At 49.0% G+C, this 26,853-nt stretch overlaps 1 protein-coding gene across 1 annotated transcript in view; it reads left to right on the top strand.

Annotated features, from left to right (window-relative positions):
* The window catches only part of Efcab6 (EF-hand calcium binding domain 6), a 212,828-nt gene that overhangs the window by 60,076 nt on the left and 125,899 nt on the right, over window positions 1-26,853 (top strand). The window contains exons 8-11 of the mRNA XM_013153159.3: window positions 967-1,103; window positions 4,650-4,762; window positions 13,186-13,310; window positions 20,797-20,945. Of these exons, the coding sequence (XP_013008613.2) occupies window positions 967-1,103; window positions 4,650-4,762; window positions 13,186-13,310; window positions 20,797-20,945 (524 nt within the window). The remainder of the gene's footprint in view (window positions 1-966; window positions 1,104-4,649; window positions 4,763-13,185; window positions 13,311-20,796; window positions 20,946-26,853) is intronic.

Here is a 26,853-nt window from a genome sequence, read left to right on the forward strand (position 1 = left end):
TGTACCGCCTGCTCCTGCTCCCAGCCCCCCAGCGGGCTTTAGTGTCACCCTTCTGTCCCACCTCGGTGGTGGGAAGTCACCACAGCTGTGTGCAGGGCCTGTCACCCTTCCAGCTCAGGGCCAGCTCCCACCAGAAGCCCCCTAGGTCACTTTGGCCGGAAGTGTTGTCCTCTTCTGGAAAGGCCTGCAAACCGTGCTGCTGGGCTCTGGCCTGTCTCAGTGAATAGGTATCAACACGTCCCCTCTTTCCTGTGGGGTGATCACAGGGTGAACCTGAGTTTGAAGCCAGCATCCGGCCTGGCTGGCTGGGAGAGGGTGCTGGAGTGGGGAAGTGGTGGTTCTTCCCCCCTGGGCTCTGCCGAGGGAGCCTTGGTCTCCAGCTCCTGCGCAGCTGCCCAGCCTGCTCTGTGCGCGGGTTCAAGCCTCACCACGAATATCCATGTGCCCGCTAAGTATCCTTCGCTGAACTAGGCGAAGAGTTGTATAAAGCATCCCTGTAATATCTTTTCAAAAAATGCAGAGGGGAGGAAATATGCAGCCATATTTTGCAGCTCCCAGTAAAAATAGTTTGCATATGGCTGAGAAAAAATAAAAATCCCTACCAGGCCAGCTTTGCCAGAGCTAGTTTTTAAGTGTCAATTAACAAGAAGATTTTTCATACAGCCGTAAAAGGGAACAAATTGTCTATGCAACTTACTGCTTTACATCTGAAAGAGGTTTAAAAAAAAGAAACTCAAAACTTACTAAGACCATTACCGAGAAAATTGCCTTGAAAACATTCAATAAATGCAAAGTGTCCTTTCTTCCCCGAGGTGTGTCATTTTCCAGCCGACCACCGCAAATCTTTGAAAATATTGTAGTTTACAGGATTTATTTAAAAAAAAAAACTTACACGTTTTGTGTTACCATTTTGGGTTTTAACACAGGATCTCTTGACTGTTCCCCAAAACCACCTTTTTGTACTAGGTTTTCAGAAACCCGAAAGCAGTCATCAAAGCCTTCCGGCTCCTGGACGTCAGCAGCACGGGCCGGGTGCAGCCGCAGCAGCTGAGGCGGGTGCTGGAGACCTTCTGCCTGCAGATGACGGAGGAGGAATACCAGAAGTGAGTATGGGGCGGGGTGCACGGAGCCTGCGGCCAGGCTCCCGCCGTCACCCCGCCCTCCTTCCGGGCTTCTCTGCTGGTTCCCGGAGCTTGCCGGGAATTGTGCACCTGACAGTCCCATTCTCTGGCGTCCCAAAGCCAGTGCCACCAGCTGGCCTGCACCCACATACTGAACCGAGTCCTCCATGGTGGGTTCCTCTTCCCCCTCTGCGCTGCGCCCTCCCCTGGAGGCTTTTCCACCTGCCAGCCTGGGTTAGGAGGCACACACAGTTCCAGGATTCTTTGGTTTGTTGACGTGGCCCTCCCGATGTGATGTGATGGCAGAAACCTCCTCCGGGTGGAGAGCCCTGGACATTTAGCTGTGCCTTCAGGTCTGAAATCCACAGCCCCCTGCAGGATTCCGCAGAGTGGACTCTGGGTCGTTTAGAAGAAGCCGGACCTGCACCCGTGGCTGCTGTGCGGGTGGCTTCAAGGGAAAGACAGTGCAGGATGGGCTGTGATTTGGCCATGCAGGAAGCGTCCGCAGGCACAGGGCCTCTCTTCTCGCCTTTTCCCAAACGCTTCCTGAAACACCCACAGCCTCTGCTTCCGGCAGTTTCATTATCTGTGGTCCACCCACGTCTAAAAATACGAAATGGGAGATCCCAGAAACAAGTCTTCAGTAACTTTGGCCGTCGTCCGGGAGTTTCACTGCAGTATTGTGCAGGGCTCGAGATCACCCACCAGGGGCTCGGAGCAGACGTCCTGGGTCAGCGCACAGTGTGCCCTGCGGGTTGTTCACCAGAGGCCTGAGCCTGCTCTCACCAGGAGCCCCAGAGCCTACAACAGAGGCAGAGGAATTGGCCCCGGGCAGGGACACGGGGCGGCTTGTGCTGGTGGCACAGCAGGGAAACCTGAAAAGACAAAATGGAATATTTCCCACTTCTTTGAATAATTTTTTCTTTCCTCCTCTTTATAACCCACCTCCGAATATAAAAGACATAATAGATGTTTTAATTTTTACATCCTTTCCGGCTGGGAAAGTGTCCAGAATAAGATCCAAACAAAACAAATTAAATAATTTTGCACACGCAATTATAGAACAGAAGCAGCGTTCTCCTAAAACAGGCAATCAAAGACAAAGCTGTGTTTTATTTGACAATAAACCTTGTGTTTGGCACTGCAGTCTCCAACCTAGTAAATCTATAAAAAATGTTACTGTCTGTTTCCCCATCTCTTAAGTACTGAATAATAAAAAACTCCACAAATTTTTATTCGAGACTTTTATTTTTTTTTTTTTTGAAACCTCCAAAACAATGCTGTTTTCAAGATAAGGCCGGAGAAACTTCACGTAGCAGAACTGCTTCCTGTAGACCGCAGAAGATCAAAAAAGGAGAACATTTCTTCAATTGCTTTAATGCCTTCCTGGCTGACACTCAAGAAGATATTTTTTCCCGGAGAAGCTGCTTCTGTATTATTGGTGCCTTTTAAATTTGGGGGCAGGAAACAATGCGTTTTTGAATCCTTTCTTTGATCGAGCAGCTTTCTGTCTAGGATGCATGTCTGACCCTTGTTGCCATAGAAATAGCTGGGCTCAGGCTTCTGAGTCAGGCCTGGGAGGGGTCGGGTCTGGGCATTCTGTGTCCGCATCCTGGGACCTCAGGGTGCTCTGGGTCCCCTGAGACTCATCTTTCTCTTAGAGAACTGGGTGCTGACAGCTCACCTCCCAGGATAGAGTCCAAATGCCCTGTAGCGTGGGGAGCACGGCAAGGATGGGCCTGTGCGTGGACCGGACCCCAGCTGAGTGCCTGTTGACCTGTAGTTGACAGCTCCCTTCAGGCTGCAGAATGCCGGCTGCCTACCTAAAGCAGGAGGCCAGAGATCCAATGATCACTATGCCCTGGGTTACACTGTAACCACCCTGACTGTTTGCATCTGTGGGCAGTAGTCTACGAGCAGCCTAGTAAACAAACTAACCTCCCAATCTCAGTGGTCAGCTTGCTGCCTGAGGCCTATGGCTTTTTCTCCCGTATTTGTGCTTGGACTCCGTCCTTCTCCCAGTCTGGGCCTGGCACGATCCACCTGCCTGCTGGTTTCTGCAGATCCCTGAGGCCCTGCCCTGGGGCCACGTCCCTGGCAGGAGGCCCTGGTCTGTGGTCTCTTAGGAAGGTTTCTGGCGCCCATCTTTGCTTCCTGTAAAAAGCCTCTGGAGAGGCTGCCTCCCTTGGGCGGGGCTGAGGCCTCCATTCTGAAGCATGTGGTCCCCGCAGCTCCGTCTGCCAGGGTGTCTGCATCGGGCCCTGTGAGCTTGCCAGGCTGGGCCGTGGCCAGGTCAGTGTTGTCCTCTGAGCCCAATCCTGTGTTCAGGAAGAAGGCATTGTTCGCGAAGCCCGGAAGGCCAGCAGCAGACCTTTCACAGTGTTCTGCATTTTCCTGGAGCAGCCCACCAGCCCACGGGTCCCCACTCAGGAAGGTCCCCAGGAACTGCCCCTGCAGGGTTCCCGAGGTCATCTCGCCTTTCCACGTGATCGAGGCCCAGGAGGAAAGCGGGGGGCTGCCTAGGGAGTTTCTCTGCTCACTCTGGCAGCTGTCAGCCCTGAAGATAAGTTTTCTCAGTAGAACAATAGGCAGGCTTCATCAAAGAGGAAGAGTAGGTATGCATGAAATAAACATGCGACAGTATTCTCCGTTACATTTGGAAAACAGAGAAATAACAAACACCTTAAGTAATAATTACTAAATTTTAAAAAAGCAGCATGAAATTAGATAATTATAGAAACCAACACATATGGAGAAAATATAACCAAACACGTAAAAACTGTCAGTCTTAAAGAAATGGAATAACTCAGAAATTATCTGGAAAAACGTCTCTCAAATGGCAGGTTTGCAGAGTAGAAAATCCACGACAGAGAGTGCAGGCATTCTGTTTACCTCAGTCTGTGTCACGGAGGGGCTGGAGTTCACCTGTTTTAAAGGTTTCTTGTTGTGTGTGCCCAGCACAGAAGGCTTCAAGGGCAGCCTGGGTCCCCCGCTTGCTGTTGGCTGCTTTGAGCATGGGTCCTGTGGGCCTCAGTTTCTCTCTAGTGTAATCAGAGGTGGCCTGTGTGTCTCCCACCCTCCCAGCCCTGGGTGCCCTGGGCGCCCTGGCCATGGAGACCTTAGGCCAGCTGGCTCCCTCTCACATCTGGGTGCCTCCATATAAAGGAAGGTGAGGACAGCTGTTCCCGTTGTCTCAGTGAGGTGGCGGCTGCCGGGGCCCCTGTACCTCTCTCCCCGGGAGGAGGGGGCAGCACTGTGGGTGGCAGGGCTGGGAGCCCTCCACCTCCTTCAGATCTCTGCTCCTCCATCTGAAGGTCGGGGAGCCGGTTTCCTTCAAAGTTTCCGCATTTTAAAATCCTGCCGGTAACATTTCCCAGGGTTCCTTTTTAATTCCAGCTGTAGCTAGACACCGACATTAAAATTAATGCCAACTCCATGCAAAGGATGCCTCAGTAACGCAGAAGAAACCCTTCATGGTAGAGCCTCTGCGCTGTGATGTCTGATCTGGAAGGAACATTTGTGTTTCAGGTTCTCAAAACACTACGGCATTGATAAAGACACTGCAGTGGATTATGGTGTGTTTTTGAAGAACCTCAGCAAAAGTAATGACGTGCATCTTAGATACTTTATGGGAAACCAAGGTAAGAACCTTCAAAGCCTTCCCTAAAGATTTCAGTCTCCTTTGGTGAGGTCATGCCTGTCCTATTCCTGAGAAGAGGGTATTTTCAAGCGTGGAAAATAGGTCATCTGTAAAGATAGCCGTGGGATCATAGGTCATGAGGACAGTGTAAGTGCTTAACAACAGGAAAAGCCCTGCGTCCCCGCATGTCCGCATGGTAAAGTGGACAGCTCACAACACGAGCTACGGATACAATTGCTAGTGTGTGTGGACCCGAGCTTGATTGTAAAACAACCCAAAAGAACTCATGGATTATCGCTAAGTAATGTGTCTGAGTGTTGTTTGTTCTTCTTTCTGATGCCTTTTTTTTTTCTTTTTGAGACAGGGTCTCCCTGTGTGGTTAAGGCTGGCCTTGAACTCACTATGCAGCCGTGGCTGGCCTCAAACTCACAGCAGTCCTGCCTCAGCCTCCTGAGTGCTGGGATTGCAGGCATGTGCCACCACGCCCTACCAGCTTCTGTATTTTCATTTTTGATAATGGACACATATTCCTGTAATGGGAAAAATCTTGATATAAAGGGGCAAAAAGCTGAGTAGTTTAAAGTTCTATCAGACAAGTGAAGCCTGGTGTCCTCTCCGAGTGTGAAAATCCCTCTGAGCACAGTCCATACCCCAGCGTCCATAACGTGATGTCCACAGTGTCCAGCTGTTGGGTATTTCCGGCAAGCATCGGGGTCTACATCTTTGTGGGTGCCTGTCTGACTAACACACTCCCCTCCCCAGCCTCGGGTCACTTTTTCTGGCCTGCTCTATGCAGTTTCTTGCCCTCAGGGTTCCTGGCCTGTGGCTGGTTCTTTCAACCCAGGTCATCACTGTTGGGTTTCAACTTAATTAAGTTCAGCAGACACTCAGCGAGCGCGTTCTGCAGCCCTCAGTCCCGCCTCGCTAGCAAGCTGAGACGCGACAGATTGCCTGGTCTCAGCCCGGCTCTGCTCATGGCCGACCGAGGATTCCAGAGCGGCCCGTGGCGGCCCTGTGCGAGGCTCGTTCTCGTGTCAGCTCTTGTCATTTTCCCTGCAGCTTTGCCACAAGTGCAAGATTGAAATAAACCCTCAAACTGGTCTCACCGGCCAGAAATAACTGTCAGCATTATTCCTGGCACTCTCCCATGCGTGCATATGGAAAGGCAGGGCAGAGGGAGAGAAACGGCTTGTCAGATGGCGTCCTGTGGCCGCTGTTTTACGTAAGAACTCACTGGAGTGCAGCCGAGGGCTAGAAATCGGGCAAAATGCAAGAAAAGGATTGCGCCTGGCTGGATATCAAGCCAGGGGCCACCCTTCTCCCTTCCCAAATGCAGTAGACCTTGATCCCGGCCCTGCCGGCGCTGAGTCCGGGCTCCATGTCCAAGGCCTGCGCTGCGTAACTTTCTCTCTTTTCTGGCGATCAGCTTCCTGTTGCTGGCTGCCGAGAGCACTGGTATCCCTGGCCTCTCCAGGACGCATCTTCCGCACCAGCTCTCCGTGTCCTCGATTTTTCTCCGCCTGTTAAGAGTTTTTAAAAATAACGTTGTGTGTCTCTGAAGACATCTCCCATTTCCCGGATCCTTAGCCAGCCTGCTGTCTTTGTTCTGCTCGGCTGTTAAAGCCCAGCCAAGTGCTCACTGCTTATCCTTCTCACCTTCGATCTGTATTTACCTCTGCAGTGTGATCTTCACCAAGATCATTCTGCTCCTTGGGTTGCTAATTTACCTGCGAGATCCGTTGTGCTCCTGTAGGCCTGTCGTATTGTTGTCCAGCTCAGCTTACTGTCTTCCACCTGTCACTGAGCACTGTTTTACAGAATTCATGTCTTTAGTTAGATGTCCCGTAGTTTTTTAAAATCAAGGAGCAATGCTTGCCTTTCCCTCTTGTTTATCCAGCCTCCTCCCGCCCTTTTTGTCCCTGTAGAGCCTGCATTAATTTCAGGAGATTTGGGTAAGGCGGGTGTTTTCTAGTCTGTTTTAGTGCCCCTGTTGACCTTTTTATTTCAGGGGACACTTTTTGCTTGTTCTGCGGTTCATGGTGCACATCTTTAAATCAGTGAGAATCTGCCTTTAGCCCCTGTGACACTAATTCCACAGAGTGAGAGCTTCCGCTGTTAAAACCTCTGAGGTCTCCTGTCCCTTCGTTAGGAGCATCTATTCTACTGCTATTAGAAAATATTAGGACTATTCCAGAGCTTTAAGATTTTTAAACATCTGCTAATTCCAACGTTTTGATGGTCTCCGAGTGTGGTCCTTACTCACACACACTCCTCCTCCTGCTTTTTTTTTTTTCTTGAATGTAGAGTGCAGTTTCCTGTTCTGGTAAACTTGGAATTTATCCTGAGTATGATAAATTTTGCATTGTTGTAGGCTATGGATTCTTTCATGCGCCTCTGCAGTTGTCACTTCTTTTGTTAGTTCTAGCAGTCAGTCTCCCTGCTGTGCTGGCACCGCCTGCCCACCCCGAGGGGCAGCACCTGGGATCCCCGTGCTCTTGTCCCACCCTAAACCCAGCGCCATGGCCTCTCTTCTGCGCCTCCCAGTTCAGAAGCTGGCCAGAGGCTCGGCTGAGGTTTACCCACCCTCCTGCAGATCCCCTCCCCGTCCGTCCTTCACTGGGGGCCTTTTCCTGCTCGCCCTCCAGCTGCCAGGCAGACCTGAGCTGTTTCTGGTTCCGGAAGCCCACAAGACCCTGGTTTACACCCAGATTCCAGCCCTGAGCTCGGTCCCTGCCGGCAGAGCTCTGGCGCTGCTGGTTTCTCAGCGTCAGCCTCGGTCGGCTTCTGCGTTCAGCTGCCCCCCCCCCCCCCCCCCCCGCCCCCAGCGCCTCCGGAGTTTTGTTTCTGTTTTGCCTGGAGTTTATAATTGTTATCTGCTGGGAGTGTTGGTGTAATGTGCGCTAATCCACCGTAATTGGAAGCAAATTTTTCTGGCTGCTCATATTAAGTATTGTTTGCTTTTTTTATGCACATGGAATTTTTACTGCTTTCCCCCTTTGGCTTATTTCATTAGGTGCTGTAAGAGATAGCTCTGTAATACTATTCCAGTTTACATGGAGATCTCTCCCACTTCCCACTCCGCGCCTTACCAATAATCGGCAGCAGGCTTTCGCCGTTATCGACACGTCGCACAGTGAAAGGTGTCTGGTTCTCTCCAGCCTCTTGGGCATTTCTGAACATGCTCCCGTCTGAGGTGTGATCAACATAGATAGGGAATATTTAAGTTTTAAAAAATCATCCTAGTAAAAGACAGCTTTTCCATTAGTCCCCTTCAAAATTCCCTCTCTCACTCCAAATGCACTTACCCAGTGTTCTCGCCACTTCCCGAAGCAGCTCTGGTGGTCCTCTGTCAAGAGGGTCTTTGAGAGACATGATCAAAAATACGGTGAGTGCTGCTGCTGAGTGCCGACTCTTCCCCGACGTCAGAGTAACCGCAGAAGGGTGACAGCTTGAGTCAACTCCGGACCCTGAAGGAGCCGTGACAGTAGACCTAAAGCCTGTCATGCCGGGGAACTCCAGAGCTGCTTCAGAAAGTGGCAAGAGGGACGGACAAAGGGATTGGAAGGGGCGGGGATCTGGAGGGAGCTGAGGGCTGCTGTCTTCTACCTCAGTTAATTTATTACAAGATCAAACACTGACCGTACCTCTCTCCTCAGGCCTCGGGACCCCTGTTCCCACAGCGCTGCCTGCAGTCCTGCTGCTGGGTCCCGGCTGCACTCCTGGTGTCCCTCACTGCCCCGTTCCAGTCTCTGTTCCAAACCCTGGCCACAGAGATTGTCTGAAAAATATCCTATTCACACCCATTTTCTCACTGAATCCATGGTCTCTGGTTTCTAACTTGAAATTCAGACCCTGCGGGTAGAGGCCAGCCTCCGGCGGGGTATTCTGGATTAACGATGCGATCTGGGGCGGGTTCTGAGGCATCTCTAGACCGAGGCTGTGGACGGCAGGGCTGGGGTCAGCCTCAGGGCGGGCTGACCTTCCAGATCTCCTCCATCTTCAGAGGCGGCCTTGCCGCCTCCTGGCTGAGCTCCACCTGGGACGGTCACCTTGTCCCGAGTCCTGTCACATTGCTCAGTGGCTTCTGTCCTCCTTGTGTCCCCAGGCTGTGGTCATTTGAAGCTTCCTTTCTGGTGTGTTCCTTTGGAATTACTCATGGAAAAGATATGCTCTGATTTCTTGTTCATAAGATCGTGGCCTTAAAGTTGAAAAATCAAAATTTCTAGATATAAAATTCTCACTTCTAATTTTCTTTCAAAGATTTTTTTTTATTTTAAAGATAATAAAACCCAACAAAACAAAACAGAACAAAGCCAATCAAAACAAAGCAGTGAAATTGGTACAGAACTTCACAACAGGACACTAGGAAATCAGCAAAGACTGCTGTAGTAGATCTTGTTAACTTCACAATAGCTGTCCATTCCGTCAGATATACCAAAATTGAACCAAACAAAATAGAATAAAACCAATCAAAACAGAGCATTGAATAAAGCAAAGCAATTAATCAAAACAAAACAGTGAGAACAACATTGGATTTCAAAAACAAGCTAGAAGGAAATCACCCAAATACTGCGTACTGTTGTCCTCCCATGGATGCTCAGACGCCAGCGCAGGGCTGCAAAGGCATCTGTCCCAATTTTCTTGAGTGTCTGAATTACCTTTATCCATTGTCTGATGGTGTGAAGTTTTACCAAACAAAAACTTGGTGATGGTTTAATTTATCTCCCTATCTGTAACTTGATCTTTTTGCCTGAATGTCTAGAGATTAAAAAAAGAAACAAACTAACAAACACAGCTGAAGCCTGATAATTTTGCTGGGAAAGCCTGTGCCCTGATACTACTAGACACTCGTGATTGATTCCTGAGTGTAGGAGGCAGCAACCACTCGCCACTCGACAGGCTTTTGTGGAAGCAACCAGGGGTCCGGTGCAGACAGACAGAGGGGATAGGCCGTCTGTGGGGAACAGAGAGGCAGGGCTTTCTGTAGGGATGAAGGGAAGTCAGGGATTTTAGGCGGGAGGACGTTCTCCGTCTGCCTCACTCCTCAATGGGCAAAGTCCTTGGGGTGCCCCGTATCAATTTCCAGGTCTCTCCAGATGTCCAGGGACCTGCAGATTCCTTGTCCTACCTTCTCTCTCTCAGGACATCTTGCGTCTGCTGTGACAGCCTTGGTGCTGAGCCGAGTCCCTGCCGAGCCCAGTGCCCCTGCTGGCGAACGGCTCGGCTGCTGGGAGGGTTGTATCTGACCCCAGCTTACACTGAGTGCACGATTACTATTTAAATCTGCAGATTTGAGTCTCATTTCAAGAAAAGTTCCTGAATTTATAACTCTTAGTACTTGTTCTGTTCTTTCATTTGCTTTTCTTCCGAGCTACTTGCATTACATGTATTTTGGGTCCTGTTCCCCTGCCTTCTCTAAGGGACAGTTGCGGTCTCGTGAATCTGCTTCCTTTCTTTTCCTTCTCCTCTCCTTACTCCCTCTTTTCCTCCCTTTTTCCTTCCTTTCCCCCTACCTGATACAATTTGCGATTCACCTCAGCTACGGTTGTATTTGTTTACTTTGAGTTCCTTCTAGGTGAGTCTTCCGTTCTGAAATGATTTATTTCCAACTTTATTGAGATGTAATTGACAAATAAAAATTATATCTAAGGCATGCAGGGTGATGACGGGACACACACACACTGTGAAGTGCTTACCACCATCCGGTTAATTAGCACATCTCTCCTTTTTCAGAGTGTGATGAGGACACTTAATAGTTTTTCTCTTTCATGGTGCCTGTAGTTAATCATATTGTCAACCACAGTCAGATTTCACAGTGACTGTGGTTAATAATACTGTACTTCATCTTGGAAGTGACTGTATTTTTTCTAATTTGCTCCTAATTTCTGCCAGCTAATTTCTGAGTTTTTCCCACTGTGATTGATTTGTCCTTCCATGTTTCCTGTTGCTAAGGAAGTTCCTTATTAACTGATCCATCTTAGTTACTTTTCTCTTTTTGCTGAGACAAAATACTCAATGCCCAAAATTAGAGGGAGGAAAGCTTTATTTGGGTCACAGTTTGTAGAGGTTTCAGTCCACAGTTGCCTGGCTCCAAGGCCGGGTGGCACATGGCAGGGGGCAACGGTTTACAGCGGCAGAAGACAGCAAAAGCACGAGAGGGACCCTCCGTGGCAGCCAGAGGGCAGCGAGGCAACGAGGGAGCGAAGGGGCGAGGGACAAGCCTCCTCTGTCCTCATGTCGCACGCAGGCCCTGGCCTCGGGCGGTGCAGCACGGTTGCCCTTAACCCAGCCAGAACTGTGCCAAACCACACACTCCAGAGGCAGCCGCCTCTGAAAATCCCTGTACCGCGTGAGGCTTTAGGGGTCATAGCTGATGTCTACCAAGACCACGCAGGCCCAGCCATGAGCCCTTGGGGATGCTCCTAAACACCTGGAAGCTTTGGGTCCCTCCACATTGCTGAAATCAGCGAGGGACCCTTCAGGAGGGGACGGGTGGGCCCATCCCAGGTCCCAACAAAGAATCCTTCCGAAGAAATCTTGGGAATTCCCGAGCTGTCCTGGAGCGTGAGACCTGGGGCCACTGTGACAAGGGAGGCACTAAAAAGGTGCTGTGGCCTTCTCGCCTCCCGTGTGGCCGCCCTGAGTTCCTGGACGGTGCTCTGCCTTCACGCTTTGCCCGCCTGTCCACGTGCCCAGGCCTGGGTGGTGGCGTTGCATGTGTGTGCGGTCGGGGGAGAGAACAGGATAGTACCCGAAGCCCAGCGTGGAGACCCTCGGAACTTGACCAGCGGGAGCCTGGGTGGGCTGTGGCCCCTCATCCTGCCACGATGCCTCTCTCGAGGCCCGGGGGCTCTGAGATCCCAGCTTCCATGTGCCCGGTCCTCAAGGCTGGAGTGTTGCAGACCAGCCCCTGAAGGACAGGCTTTGCATTGAGGCCGGCTGTTTCTTTTTTCTTTTTATCATTGTGGAGCTAGGAGACGGAGCTCCGGATGACTGACAGTTTGTTAGCTGCGGCAGGATGCAACGGGCTTCGTTTGGCTGGAGCTCATTTGCAGACATTTTAGGAAAAACAGCTGGGGAAGCATTTGTGATTCTTTGCAGTGGATTTTGGCTATAATTCAAATTTATTTTACTCGCTTTTGTTATAAAAGTAATTCACCTGTGTTTGACACAAGCCGGAAAACACAAAATAACAAGCTCCTGTAATCCTGCGTCCTGAATCCTGCTGAGATGTTCTGGGAGTGTTATGTCCCCGGCTTTCCTGTGGCGTGAGTAGATGGACGGAAGGCGAAGAGACACAATCAGCATTGAAATGAACACTATGCTAACTGTCCTGGAGCAACAGGGAACAGGGAGACGCATTTCCACACGCATGAAGTTACACAGTGCGGCCTCCTTTTTAACATCTCTGTCATCTCATGGGCTTGGTGGCCAGGGCTTCTCAGACTCATCCTCTGTGAATGAGCACAAGAGAGGGTCAGTTTATTCCCTTGCAGAAACGTCCTTATCCAGATGGGCTGTCGAGTGGCCTGTCATTCCACAAGTATAAAGTCTTAAAAAGGATTTAAGAATCTTCGAGTGCAAGGTTTTGCATGCACAAGCCAGAGCTGCTGCTTCCCTCTCTCTAACATTTGACTGCCTGACAAGTAGAGAAATGAAATGGTAACTTGTTTTAATTGGGCTCTAAAATTTCCAGGTAAGTTTGAGCAGCTTTCATAATTTTTTAGTTACCTGTCTCTAACCTAAGTATTCTATTAGACATTTATATTTATTGTATTGATTCGGAGAATCTGATTGTCCATGATGAGCACTGACGTGTTTGTTTCTTACGTTTATTAACAATGGTTTCCCTCACCCATTTGTCTTTCACTGTTAGCTGTGCAGATTTTAACCAAACAAAAATCAAATAGTGTTTATATCGTCAGACCTGTTCGTTCCTGAAACGATTTGTAGGTTTACTGTTTTTCTCGGGAGGGTCTTCCCTCAGGAAGATTGTGTAATATGTAACAGTCATCGTAATTTTTTCTACTGCTTTTATGGCCTTTTCTATTTGGTGTATGTTTCATTCTATCGGTTTATCCTAGGATAATAGAAGACTAATTTTGTTTTTCCCAAAATGTTCATCCAATCATTTATTTAGTTATTTTTAAGACAGGATCTCACACTGTAGCTCAGGCTGGCTTTGAACTTAACTGTGTATCCCAGATTGGCCTGGCACTCCCAGCACCCCTCCTGCTGGGATCACGTGCATGTGTCACCATACTGGCTCGTCCCATTGTTTCAAACACTTTACTAGCTAGTGCATCCTTTTCTTGGTTTATTTAAGTGTTATTTATTTTTTTTTTTACAAAGCAGTGATGATAGAAATAAAGGAGGTATTTCAGCGTAGCTCTGATCATGTGATAACCTGTTTTGTTTTCGTAGAGGTCTCACCAGAGAATCCACAAGCCAGAACTCTCAAGAGAGAACACTGGCTCAGCTCCACACCATCCGAAGAGAGCTGGGGCGGCTACTCCCTGGATGACATTGAGAAGGCCTTCTGCCGAGAGGTGAGATGCGCTCCTGAGGTGTTTTATGAAGGGTGTGAGCCCAGCCACGGGGGCATCTGGGACGGGCACTCAGGTGGAGATACTCATTTATAAAATTTGTTTCGATGCTACCTGCGTCTCCTCAAGCTGAGAGACCTCCTTCCGCCCCTAGTAACAGTGGCGCATGGAGCAGTGAATCTGTGTGAACTCAGGTGGGGGCAGGAAGTGGGCTTTTCAGTGGTCATGATTGATTTCATTAGCCATACTTTTTTTGAGGAAAAGCTTGTAACCATCTACTCCTTGCCAAAAAAGTTCTATATGCACCAACTATTTAAATCTAAACAAATGAGCTGGGTGATTTTTTAAAATGGTGCTGAATTACACTAGGCAAGCTCTCAGCCACTGGGGTGTACCCCAAGCCGAGGTGAAAGGCTGGAAGTCTTTAAATGTGACATCTGACCACACGACAGCAAAGATTTGGAACAGCAGAACTTTCTCTAAACATAGGATCAACTTCGCAGAATATATGCAACCTAAACGACAATAACTTCTCAGCACACACCCTGCTCTTACAAATTAGTAACAGAAAATCTCCAGTGAGGGATAGATTAGGAGAACCAAGCGATTTAACGTCCGTCGCCTGACCCGTGGACCATGCATCTCATTAATGATGATTAACAATGGCAGTTTCCACACGGCCACTGAAAAATGCACAGCAGGGCTGGGGTTTAGCTCAGCAGCACAAGCGCCTGCCTGGCAAGTGTGAGGTCGTGAGTTGGACCCCTGGTACCAAAAAACAAACAAAAAAAATGCACAACAATGGCAAAAAAAAAATGTAACCAATTCTGACAGGCACAAAGAAGAAAGTATTAACTTATTCACAGGTCACTCCCCAAATGGGTCAAAGGCAGCGTTTGGTGAATGTGATTCCAGACCTTTCGTTGTTCAGCATAGCAGGAGAGGCTGTGTCCGTGGTAGGTAGGTCAGTGGACAGACAGACAGAAATAACCATCCACTGGCTTATCTTTTACTGAGTATAATTGGCAAATAAAATACCCATTTAAGGTGTATGACGCCACGTGTTGAGATCCAAGTGCACCGTGCAGTGATCCCTGCAGCTGAGCTAACTGACGCATCTGTCTCCTCACACTGTGACTGCCCTGCTCAGAGACGTTTTATAATAGCACCATTCAGAAAGTGCTCTTAAACAGAAAGGAGGACCCCTTGGCGCCCCAGTCCCCGAGACTGAGGATTGAAGCGGCTCTGTGACCCTGCTCTAGCTGCTTGCTTGGTCTCTCTGTGCATCACTGTAATTTGTGAATAAAAAGCTGGCCGTGGCATGGGTGCTCCTTGCTAACCCAGCGGGGGGAGTGGACCTTGTCCACCTCAGGAAGTCCCTGTCAACATCGTGATCTCCTCTGATATAATCAGAAATCTTTTTCTGTCCCGCAGTATTATCCCTTACACCTTTTCCCTCTCATTTTCTTCCTCTTGCCTAATAAAAGCCTCTCTTCTACTTCTGTTCATCTTTTTTACATTCACTTATTAGGGGAAAGCATGGCAGTCCCTTTCTCAGTCTGGGTCACTTCTCTTAATGTGGCGACCTTTGGTTCCACGTGCTGTCCTGCAAATGGTAGAACTTCATTCTTCTTTAAGGCTGAATAATACTCTGTTGCGTTTATGTAGCCCATGTTCTTTATTTATTCACCTGTGTTTTGTTGTTTTCTTTTGTTAGTCTGAGACAGGATCTCACTATGCAGCTCAAGCTGGCCTTGAACTCACTGTGCAGTCCAGGCTGGCCTTGAACTTGCGGCAATCCTCCTGCCTCAGCCTCCCGTCCATTCACCGATTGACGGGCATGGAGGCTGTTCCACGTCTTGTCTGTTGTGAATTGTGCTCGTTCCCGTGGGCGTGCAGGTCTCCCCACAGTATGCCAACTTTAACTGCTCTGGGCGTACCCCAGGGAGCAGGCTAGCTGCATTGTGTGGGGGTGCTGTTTTTGCTTTTTGGAGGAACCCCGTACTGATTCCCAGAGCGCCTGCTCTAGTTCCCATTCCCGGCAGCAGTGCGGAGGGCCCGTTTCACCATATCCTCCCCAGCACACAGTTTTTGTTTTTTCTTTTCTTTTTTTGTACTGGGTATTGAACTCACGACCTCAGGCTTCCCAGGCAGGTGCCAGCACCGCTGAGCCACGTCCTCTGCCCGCGCATGTTTCTTATGCCCTTGGTGACAGCCGTTCTGTAGGGAGAGACGGGCTGTCAATGCAGTTCTGTTTGCGTTTCCCTGAGGCGCTGAGCTCTGTCTCATGTATTCCCGGCCACTGTGTCTGTCCAGTGCATCTGCCCGGTGTGGTTGGGCCACCTGGTGTTGAATGTTTGCATGTTGCAGGACCTAATTCTCCGTCAGAGGCGTGCTGGCTGGCACGCTGTCCCTCTCGGGCTGTCTCTGCGCTCCATTAGCTTTCCCTTACGGTACAGGAAGATAGGAAGGCCCTCCTTGATCCGCTGGGCCCCTCTTGCTGCTGTTGCTACTTCCTGTGTCCTTAGTCCCACCCGGAAGCTTTGCCTGTGCCTGTGGCTGCAGCTGCTGCCTGTGTCTTCTTCTGTGGCTTCCGAGTGCCGGTCTTAGACCTCTCTGGCCCAGTCTGCAGGGTGGGCAGAGGGATCTAACTGCGGACTTCTCTTGTGGTAGATGTGCAGGGTTCCCAGCACTGTTGCTTAAAAGCTGTGTTTTTCCCAGCATACGTTTTTGGCTCCTCCATCCAGGTGTCTGTGTCCACATGGCCTCTACTCTATTCCATTGGTCTCTGTGGCAGTTTTTGTGTCAGTACCATGCTGCTTTTGTTAGTATGTCTTTGTAGTATAATTTGCAATTGGTCACTGGGATGCCTGCACGTGTTACCTAGGATTCCTTTGGCCATGCTGGACTTTTTGTGTCTCCATGTGAATTTCAGAATGTCCTTGGGCTTTTGATGGGGATTATGTTGAACCCGTAGCTCACTTTTCCTATCACGGCCAGTTGGGCAGGACCAATCCTGCCAAGCTGAGAATGCGCGAGGTCCTTCCGTCTTGCAGGGTCTTCTTCAGTGTTCTGAAATCTTCACTGTGGGCTCTTTTACTTCCTTGGTTAAGTTGATCCCTACGGCTCTTTGTTTGTTTGTTTTGTTTTTTTTAAGCTATTATAAATGGAACTGTTTTTCCGGTTTTATTTATTTATTATTTGGTTTTCTGAGACAGGGTCTTGCTCTGTAGTCCAGGCTGGCCTCAGTCCAGGCTCGCTTCAGACCAACTATGGAAGCTGTTAGTTTCAGGGATGATCTTGGATAGGAATAATTTTATAAAAAAACAGATCATACTCTTTTAAAAAATTAAAACATATCTAAGTTAAATTTCCTTGGTTTTCCCAGAAGAGCAAATACCATGACTATAATGAATGCTCTCTCGTTTTCCCAGGGGCCGGGCAGTGTCCTCTGGTCTTCTGCAGCTCTGGGAGTCGGGCCTCATTGTCATCTCAGTGGGGAAACTGAGGCATGAAGCAGTTGGAGGAGTTGCTGGTGAGGTTGGGAATGAGTTTAATAAGCCCACATTGTGTCGCTCTGAACCCCACAGGCCCGTCCTCAGGGGAAAGCAGACACATTTCTGGATTTTTTTTTCTTTTTGGTCTTTCTGAGACAGGGCCTCCCCGTGTAGTTCAGGCTGGCCTTGAGCGCACTGTGTAGCCCAGGCTGCTCTCAAACTTGCAGTGATCCTCCTGCCTCAGCCTCCTGAGTGGTGGGATGACAGGCGTGCACCACCACACCAGCTATGGACTTTGGACGTGTGTGTCTCTCGGCAGATGTGTTAGGTCCCCAAAGGGAGGTGAACACAAGAGGAGACATTAAGAGAGCCCCGAGGCCTGGGAATCCACGCTGTCTGCAGGTGTCCCCAGGCAGAGCTCGGTGCTGCCTCCGAGTTTACTCCCTGTAATCCTCTTTTCCCGCCCCTTCTTCCCTGTTTATGTTTATGTTTACACAAATCCGCGCCATCCCCACAGCTCCAGGCTTACCCCAGTGTCTTCCCAGCGCTCTTCATTTTGATTTAGCTCTGTTCGGCTGGGTTTCGCTGTCAAGCCGTCCCTCTAAGAAAGGCTCGGGGCGCTCTCTCCTCCTTTTGGTTTTTCCTTAGGAGAACTTGTGCCTTTGGCCTGACGCTGGAACCCCCTGGCTGGGGTCGCTTCTCTTGGTCAGGATGGAAACACTGTCTTCAGGCCCTGGTTGTGGCTGCCAGCAGCCTGGGGTCGACAGGATTACTTTTTCCCCGGGGAAGCTTTCCTGCCCCGATCCTGAAAGCTTTTTTTTTTTTTTTTTCTTTCTTCTTGAAATTAAAAAAAACAACACCCAAACTAAGGTCGGGAAGCTCCTAAAACACGGCGGGTCCTCTAAATGTACAGGTTCATTCTTCTTCCATCTTGGGGAAATTGCCAGAGCCCTGGTGCTGAAGGCGGCCGCCGTGTCCCCCTTTTCCCTCTGTCTCCCCGACTTCTCTCCTCCTCTCCGTGGCAGGTGGCACCCAGCCACCCTCGCGTTACCTTGTCTTTGTCTGTCCTAATGGCTGTCACCTCCTCTCAGAGTGCTCTAATCCTTCTGCCTCATTTTTCTGCCTTCATTGAGATTCTTTCAAGCTGTTTCTTTAATATTTAAATTCCATCTTTATCTCTTATTCTTGCTGTTTATACTTTTATTAGTTCCTGTGTTGATGTTATTTCTATTTTTTTTATCTTCCTAGCTCTGAAACATCCCCTTTTATCTCTTTCATTGTTTCATAGTTTTCAAGACTTTACTTTAATGAATTCATTTTTATTTAGTTCATTTTTATGCCGTTGAAATTTTAGAGGGGATTTGGTGTTAATATTTTCTGACAGTATGAGTACTTTGTGTCTTGCTTGATTTTTTTTTTCTTTAAAGAGAAAAAGGTAAAAACAGAAAAATCAAGAAGCGAATAAACGTAAAAAACAGAAACAACAGCCACAAAAGCTATATAGGTTTTCAAAACAAGATGACAGGAATGTGACAATGGCTGCATATTGTTATCTTCAGAATCGTTGCTCAGGTTACCAGATGCAGGAATAAAACAAAACAGCACAATGGAACAAAACATTGAATTTCAAAAGCAAGCCCGCAGGGCCTCCCACCCGGGCTGCCACAGGGCGCACTGCGGTCCTCCAAGGAGAGCCGGACCCCGGCCAGGCTGCAGAGTCAGCCAACAGCACCGCGCTGTCCCTGAGTCCTCCCTGAGTCCCCCGCGTCACCCCAGTGCTTACCTGCTGGCTCTCTCTCGGCCATGGCGGAGCCCGGCTCACGGGAAGGCCTCTCGCTGGAGGTCTGCGTGTTTTGCTTCCTTCCCGCCCTCCCTTTCTCCTCTGCAGTGAGTTTGCACAGTTATAAACCGTTTCCTGGCACCCTGCTGGAGCTCAGGCTGAGGTCCCCGCACACGGACACAGCTGTGTTGCTGCTTCCCTGCCGGAGTTTTCTTCTGTCTCGTGCTGTACCAGCCTTTGTCCTCCCCTGGGTGGACGTCTCCCCTTGTTCCTTGTTTTACGCTAATCCGAGCAATGCCACCTTAAGAGTTTGTGTGGGTCGCCTCCGGGAGTTGTGCCTACCAGGCTGCAGGGAACGAGGTCCTCTTCTCTAATCAGCAACATCAGATTGTTTTCCGGTGATCAGCTTCCACTCCCCCAATAGCTCATAAACCGCTGTTGTCCTGGATGTTCACCAGCACTTGACGTGGTTAGACTTTCACACTCTGGCCAGGCCATGGCACGTGGTATCTCAGGTATGCGTTCATCATTCATTTCTCTGCTTCGCAGTGAGTCAAGTGGCTTATAAATTGCAACCTGTGTTTAGAATGTCTCGGATGAAAATACATCCACTTCCAACATGTTTGTGGTATGCTCCCCACCTGCCAAAACTGTGCTCCTTTGGATTCACAGCGAACCAAACCGGCAGAATGGTTGTACCCGGAGAGCTCACGTGGCCTTATGTCAAGGGGGAAGACATGAACAAAACACACAGTGGTGAATACAACCTCTGGAGTGTAGGCAAGGACAGGCTGTTGTGGGAGCCAGGAAGTGCTGATGAAGACAGACACCTGGACTTTGGCACACCCACCAGCAATATGCAGACCAGTACAAGTTCTTAGGGGAAAAACAATCCAAGACGCTGTTCAGTGAAGAAACATCTGTCAAACCTGCAGGTGTAGCGTGATTTCATCTTTGTAAAATTACCCACATTATCAGGATCCCTCCAGGAGCTGTGGCAGCCCTGTGTGTGACACTGTCGTTTGCGAGGCTGCCGGGCATCTTGGTTTTCCTTTTTGTCTTCTGTGGGTTGCTTACATTTGTCTTAAACAGATGCTCTTACTTCCTGGGTAAACAAAGAAAATTCCTAAAAGGTTAAAATATTTGTTTCATTGCTTGCTGTTTTCCCAAAGGCTCTCGGTTATGTCAGAGCTATGCTACTGAGCAAAAGCTTCCTGAGGACCCAGCATCATTCAGATATGAAAAACCGACCCAGTGGTCCCCTGAGCACACAGGGATCCTGCTCCGTGCAGGACTCCCCTGCGAGCCTTCTCCCATGCAGCGGATCTCAGAGGATCTGTCTAAGAAACTTGAGTCCCTAAATAGGTTTAAAGATTTTCCTTTTGTTTTCCGACCGTCCTGGGCGTAGTGAGGATATTTTACGGGACCCGCTTCCGTGTTCCCTCAGCTGATGGGGACACTTGCTTCTGCACGTCCCTGTTCCAGCCGAAGTCTTAACGCCTACCAAGTGGGCAGTAATTTGTTTGTCTTCTTATCTAAGTTAGCAGGAAAAAATAAATTCAGATGAAGTTGGGATGTGGAAAATATTGGAGAATATTGTTATTACTCAATAATAAACAGCAGGGAAGCCTTTAGAGAGAAAACCAATCTTCACAGTATTTTTATGAGTGGTAAAAATCAGTGGTTAACTGCTTCACCGCAGCCTAGGGGTCTCCAAAACAAAGCTCACTCACCCGGGTTCTTTGCAGAAAAACATTATGACAGGATTATTTAAGAAATGTCCAAGTTGTCCTTTAAGTAATACTGATATTAATTCCTTTGTTTGCCATAAAGTCTACCTCTATTTTTAATAAACTGTCGCCAGCTTATGTGTGACCGGCCTGACTTAACGAGGGGTGGCTTCGCAGTGGGGTACGGCTGGCACTATATTAAGGAAGACGTTTCAAACTGGCAGATCCACCGGGGGCTTTGAGTGCGGAGATCTGGGGGAGATCTATTGTCTGTGCTGTGTTTCCCGTCTCAGAACGCGGTTTAGTGAGCAGCCAGTTCATCAATTAAACATTTGAATTCCGTGCCTGCCACAGGAACCTTTTTGATCAGTTTTCGGAGAGGCAAATGTGAAGCGGTTTTGGTTAAAAACAAAACAATGCAATGCTCAGCTAACCCCGTGGAGCTGATTTCTGAGTGTCACTCTAATCTCCCTTGCTTGCAGTTTTCAAAGTCCATTGATAAGATTGAGAAAGCCCTCAGTGCCGGGGACCCCTCCCGAGGTGGCTATGTCTCCTTGAATTACCTCAAGGTCGTCCTGGACACCTTCGTGTGCCGGCTGCCGAGGAGGCTCTTCCTCCAGTTAATGAAAAGGTGAGAGCCCGCGGTTTCCCGACGTCTTTCTCCCCAGACGTCAGTCGTGAGGATAAGGAAGAGCTTCATTTATTTTTTATTAGTGGTGGAGGCTTTTTATTATGGGAAGTTTCAAACAGACAGGAAAGTAAGGAGAAGAACAGACGGCATCGCTCGTGCACCGTGTCCCCAGCTCCAGCCGTCCTCCCACCCTGCCAGGACCCCGTGGGCCCCACGGACGTTAGACACCACGGTCTGTGTCTGTCCGAAAGGTGCAGACTCTTTAAAACCAGGGCGATCAGATTATCTCCACGCCACGGAACAGTATCCGTGCTGTTAAGAAGTCTCCAGCCAGGACTCACCTCGGCTTGTCCCAGGTTCTCCCTGACAGCCTGTGCGGAGCGGAGCCAGATCCCGGGCAGCGCCACGGGCCACTGGCCATGGCTCCTTCTTGACCTGCAGCCTCCCTGGCCGTTTGATTTGGAGCTGAGCTGCACTGGGGTCACGTGAGTTTCGTACACGGCCTGGTTTTGATTCCTGCAACCCACAGAGTCACTTCGTGCTCCAGTCTCGAGCCCTGCTCTGCATTGACAGACACACAGACCTGTGTCTGTATTTCTGTCCGTTTGTTTTGGGCAAGAATTCTCCACAGGCAGTGCCCAGCACTCTCTCTCTTTCGGTAATGTTTATAATCCTCGGTGATTGTACAATTGTACAATTAATTCCATGAATTCCATAAAGTGGTGACATTCCGTGTCCGTCATTTCTTCTTCTGTCCCTGGTTGGGACACTTCTGCGATGCACTTTCTGTCGCCAACTGGATGGCAAAACGGAGGGGCACCGTCACTGTGAGAAAGGCCTGATTCTGTGCCCCCTTTACTGCTTTTCAAAATTGTCAGCCGGCCCCCTGGGATCCCCCTCGAGTGGGCCATGAGTGCTTTCCCTAAGAACGCTGGTCCGTCACTGTTATGAGTGTCTGGATTTAGTCCTATCCGATGTGTTTCCATTCCTCATGGTTTTATTCTTAGCAGCTGATGCCTCTTAGGGGGGCCTTTTTGTGGTGGCTCCAGACCTGTTGATGTGTTTCCTTGGTGGCTGGGATGCACCAGGTTCACCTCAAACGACTTGCCCCCGAGGCCCGGATCAGAAGTTCCTCCAAGGGTCCCGGTTCCTGGCAGCTGGAAATGTGGTCTGCATAGGCCACGCTCGGGGCGAGGAACACACTCTGGTGAGACAGAACTCTTCTCAGAGGAAGTAGGCAGAGGCCAGTGGAAGATGGCCCGCTAGAACTTGGGTAACTGGTGTGCACCTTGGGGTTACCCTAAAAAGAGAGGCCGGGGAGGAGGAGAGGGAGCACAACCCGAAGCCAAGGTGTGGATCCATTCCTGGGAGTCCTCCGCTGCCTGGAAGGCCCTCTGCGTATGCAGAGAGAGCTGTAGAGTGAGGAGCCATTCCAGGTCCTGGAGGCGGTCTGTGCGCCGTCAGGGAGCAGCCTTCCTGTGTGGTCAGGGAGCAGCCTTCCTGTGTGCCTCCACTGTGAGGTCATCCTCTTTCGCCTTATCTAACAGTGTTTATTGTTCCCCTTCTGTTTTGTATCCACATGCAGATATTATTTTACATGTTTGTCATCAGGGCTTGGCATTTTTCACAGCGACTTCAGTCTGTGAAAAGATCCTTTTAGCGGCTACACAGAGTTTCATCCAGCTAACTGAGGGCCTTTTTCTGCTGGGCACTGCGGTAGGTGCTAAAAGTGCAGAAATAAATAACCGACAACTCCGGGCCAGCGTGGCTTTTAGTGGGGTGGTGAATAGAATGGGCCGGAAGGCTGGGTGGCTCTGGGCCAGGGTGACCAGGGACACGGGGTTGCTGAGTCCCGTTCTGTTGCTCACCCAGAATTCCTAGAGGAACAGGACATCAGAGACGACAGGACAGACGTCGAGGGTGAGAATCACCCACTGCAGGGGCAGCGTCCCCCGTTCAAAGCCCAGATTCTCAAACGCTCCAAGACCTCAACTCTTTGGTGTTGACGGGCTCCTCAAGTATTCTGGATACATTTTGTGATCCTCCTGGTTTGTCAGCTTCCGCAGTAACTGGGATTATGGGCGTGTCCCACTGCTGCCCACTGACACTGGAATTTTGATAGAGAAGGCATTGAGCGTGTTACCCGGTTTTGGTAGGATGGATTTTTAAACACTATTAACAGTTCCAGTCTGTGAACACGGGATGTCTTCCCTTTGTTTGTGTGTTCTTATAATTTCTTTCTTTGCTTCTTTTTCTTTTTCAAGGTAAGGTTTTGCTAAATAGTTTAAGCTGGCCTCAGACTCATGGCAATCCTCCTGCTTCAGCCTCCCAAGCTTTGGGGTCACAAGCATGGGCCACCAGGCCTGGCCTTCTTCCCTTTCTCTCACTGATATTTTACAGCTTTCATCCTCTTGGTTAAGCTCATGCTTCTTGACCTTGTTATCTGTGGTAGGTATTGTAAATGGGGTTATTCAGCTGACTTCTTTTTGGGGGTAGGAGATTCACTGTTAGTGTACAGACATGCTGCTGATTAGTGGTGTTAATTTTGCATCATGAGGATAAACTTCGTTGGGCCTTTCCGTGCGCCGCTGAGTTGAGCTTGCTGGTATTTTGTTGAGTATCTTGGCTCCTGTGTTCAGCAAGGGTCCGGGTGTGCAGTTTTCTTGTTTGTCTTCGTCCAGCTTTGGTGCTGGCTAATTCTGGCTTTATGAAGAGTTTAGAAGTATTCCCCTTGCCTCAAATTTTTGGAAGCGTTTGGGAAGGATTGGTATTAGTTTTTAAAATGTTTCTAGAGGAGAATGGATGCGTTTTGGGACCATGGTGCTAAGTGAAGTGGATCAGACAGAGCAGGTTAAATATTATGTGGTTGCTTTTTCATGCGAAACCCAAAGTACGAATAGTTTTTTTAAAAGCAAAATAGTAAAGGAAGCAGAAGTAGACTGTGTGGGGACGGGGCCTCGGAGTGAGGGAGGCGGGAGGGAGAGCGGGCAGACGCAGCAAATGGGGACGGTCCAGGGCTAACCGTGCAGTTCCCCCGCGAGCGTAAAATTACGCATAGTAAATACACACTAATAAAAAAGGACACTAAAACATCAACCTAGTGAGGCCTCTTGCCTCAAATTAATCGCTAAATACTTGCCATAAAGTTTCTATATTGATGCTAAGTTAAGTACAAGGGGGACAAATAAAATTTCTGTTTTAAATGTTTGGTAGGATTTAGCAGACACCATCGGGCCCTGGGGATTTTGTTGGTGGGAGACTTTTGTGACTAATTCAGTTTGTTACTGATGGACTCTAGGTCTGCTTGTTTCTTTTTCTTAATGATTCGGTTATGATACATGGCGGGTGCCAAGAAACATACCCGTTTCTTGTAGGTCATTCAGTATTTTGGCATACAATTGTATTTCTGTAATATATCTTCTTTCATCTCTGATTTTATTTCTTAAACTGTCTCTAATTTCTGATTTTTTAGAAATTTGAGTTCTCTCATTTTTTTCTCAGTCCTGCTAAGGATGTCTATTTTATTTAGCTTTTTAAAAAATCAACTCTTCATTTCATTGATAAATTTAAAAATTGTTTCTGAGCCAGGCAGAGTGGCACACACCTGTAATCCCAGCACTCGGGAGGCCGAGGCAGGAGGATCGCTGTGAGTCTGAGCCATCCTGGGCCGCAGCGTGAATTCAAGGCCAGCCCGCACTGCATAGTGAGACCCTGTCTCAAAAGCCAAAAACAAACAAACAAACTTGTTTCTCTCATCCTTGTCTCAGTTACTTCTTGGTCTTGGTTAGTTTCTCCTCTTGCTGCTCTGGGCTTAGTTTCTCTTTCTTTGACATACAAGATCGAATTGTTTATCGAGATCTTTCTTCTTTTTTGGTGTTGCTCTTTGTTGCTGTAATCTCTCTATTGCTTTGGTGCATCTCATAAATTTGGTTTGCGTGTTTACATTTTCATTTATCTCAAGATACTTTTTTTCAAGATATATTTCAGTTTCCCTTCTAATTTCCTTGTTGACGCATGGGTGGTTCTGGGCATTAAATTCCCAGGGCGTCCATCCCCTTGTGCATTTTCTGCGCTTTCTCCTGCTGTCTGGGGGGACGAGCAGAACAGGGCTGCAGGAAGGTGACCCCAGCTGGTGTGGACCTCCACCTGGGATGGAGGAGCCTTGCTTTGGTCAGGGGAAAGAGACACAGGTGGGATTTGCTCCCTGCCCGCACAGGGCCCGAGCCGGGGTTTGAGGCTGTGCGGAGGACTCCGGGTTGTGGCCTATTTAGCCTCCGCTCTCTGTCAGCATGCGCTGGGGGGTGGGCGGGTTTTGGGAGGGGGTGCTGAGGTTACACTGGGCACTGCTGAGCTGCTGAGTTCGCACAGCAAGCCCGGCTCCTCCGGCTGACGTTCTCGGCTGTGGTTGTCCCCACCCCTGGGGTGGGTCCAAGGCCCGTGTAGGAGGCTGGCCCTAGAATCTTCTTTCCTGCTGTGGGAGTGACCTACTGGGCTCCGCAAGTGGCTGCGCGGTAACTCTGTGGGCACCAGCTCACAGTGCAGTGAGCTGCCACCAGCTCGCCGCAGGCCACTCCGCCTTGCTTTGTGCTTCTAAGAGCCAAGCATTCATAAAGATCTGTAGAAGTGCCAGGTGACTTTAGCTTGGCTGCAGCCAGGAAATCTAAGCTTCATGGCCCCCACAAGAAGATCCACCAGCAGCTCTCCAAAGTGGGCCCTCCTAGGGGAAATCCCCAGGTCCACCATAAGCCCGAGTCACCTGTGTGGCGTGGAATGAACCCAGGGAGCCGGCATGCCGAAGGCACCAGGTCAGGGGTGAGCGAGGCAGAGCGAGCTCTGCGGGTGCCCGGAGAGGAGCCACGCAGCCACCCGCAAAGCCGAGCTGGCTGCTCCCACCGGGGAAGGAAAACGCGCAGTTCACTTGGCCGCTGATGCTGTGTGAATGCGCGAGTCTCGTGTTCTCCCCAGCACTGAGCATTAAGATGGCTCTGAAGTATCGCTGATTTAAGAGGCAGCGCCTGGTTTTAGTTTATATTCCTGGGGCCGACTGGGAGGAGGCTGGACACGTCTTCATACCCGTACACCAAAGATGTCTCCCCGGTGTGAATTTTCCTCGTGTCCTAATTGTCTAATGGTCCAAACTGATGGCTTTTTAAGCGAATTGCTTATGCTTGCTTATTGCTTATTGCTTATGCTTAATTTTTTTCATAATTGGATCATTATTGAAAGGCAACCCCGTTGTAATAAGCGAGGCAGTTATTTTCAGTTTGCTGTTTCTCCTTCATTAACGTGATACCTCATTGTTTTGAAGTTTGTATTTTAATATAATCAGATACATTAATCTTGCTTTTTAAAAATATCTTCTGTTGTTTGAAATCTGTTAATTCATCATTCTTACCCAGGCTTGATTAAAAACTCTATTCTGCTTATTTTTCTTATTCTTCCCGACAAAACGCTCTCACCCTTTGCAATATAAATTGGGTGTCTGTGTTTTTTTAAAAAACTTTTTTTCCCCAAATAGATAATCTGTTTTCCCTCCAGCCTATATTAAATAATCCTTTCTTTCTATATTGCTTTCAAGGTCTGCTTTGCCATATCTTAAATTCTTACTCAAAATTTGGTTCGACTTGTGTTTCTCATTTTATGTTATCTGGCTGGATTTCTGCTGTACTTGAACCCTTACGTACGAGGTTCTGTCTACGTGGTCCATCCACTGTATAAAAGTAATCTTCGGATTTTCTGCCCTGGTTTTAGAGATTACATGGGGCTTCCTGGTCTCTCACGATCGTTTGTTTTAACTTATTTTTGAAACGTAGATGATGGTTGTGAAGAATTTAGGACTAATTATGTTGTTCCCGAGATAGCACCGAGGCTGGATTTTGCCTGAAACTCATGGTCCAGGAATCAGCAA

This window comes from Cavia porcellus, unplaced genomic scaffold (genome assembly GCF_034190915.1).
Source record: "Cavia porcellus strain 051 isolate PalLab524CR breed Dunkin Hartley unplaced genomic scaffold, mCavPor4.1 scaffold_40, whole genome shotgun sequence".
In the NCBI taxonomy this organism is placed as follows: Eukaryota; Metazoa; Chordata; class Mammalia; order Rodentia; family Caviidae; genus Cavia; species Cavia porcellus.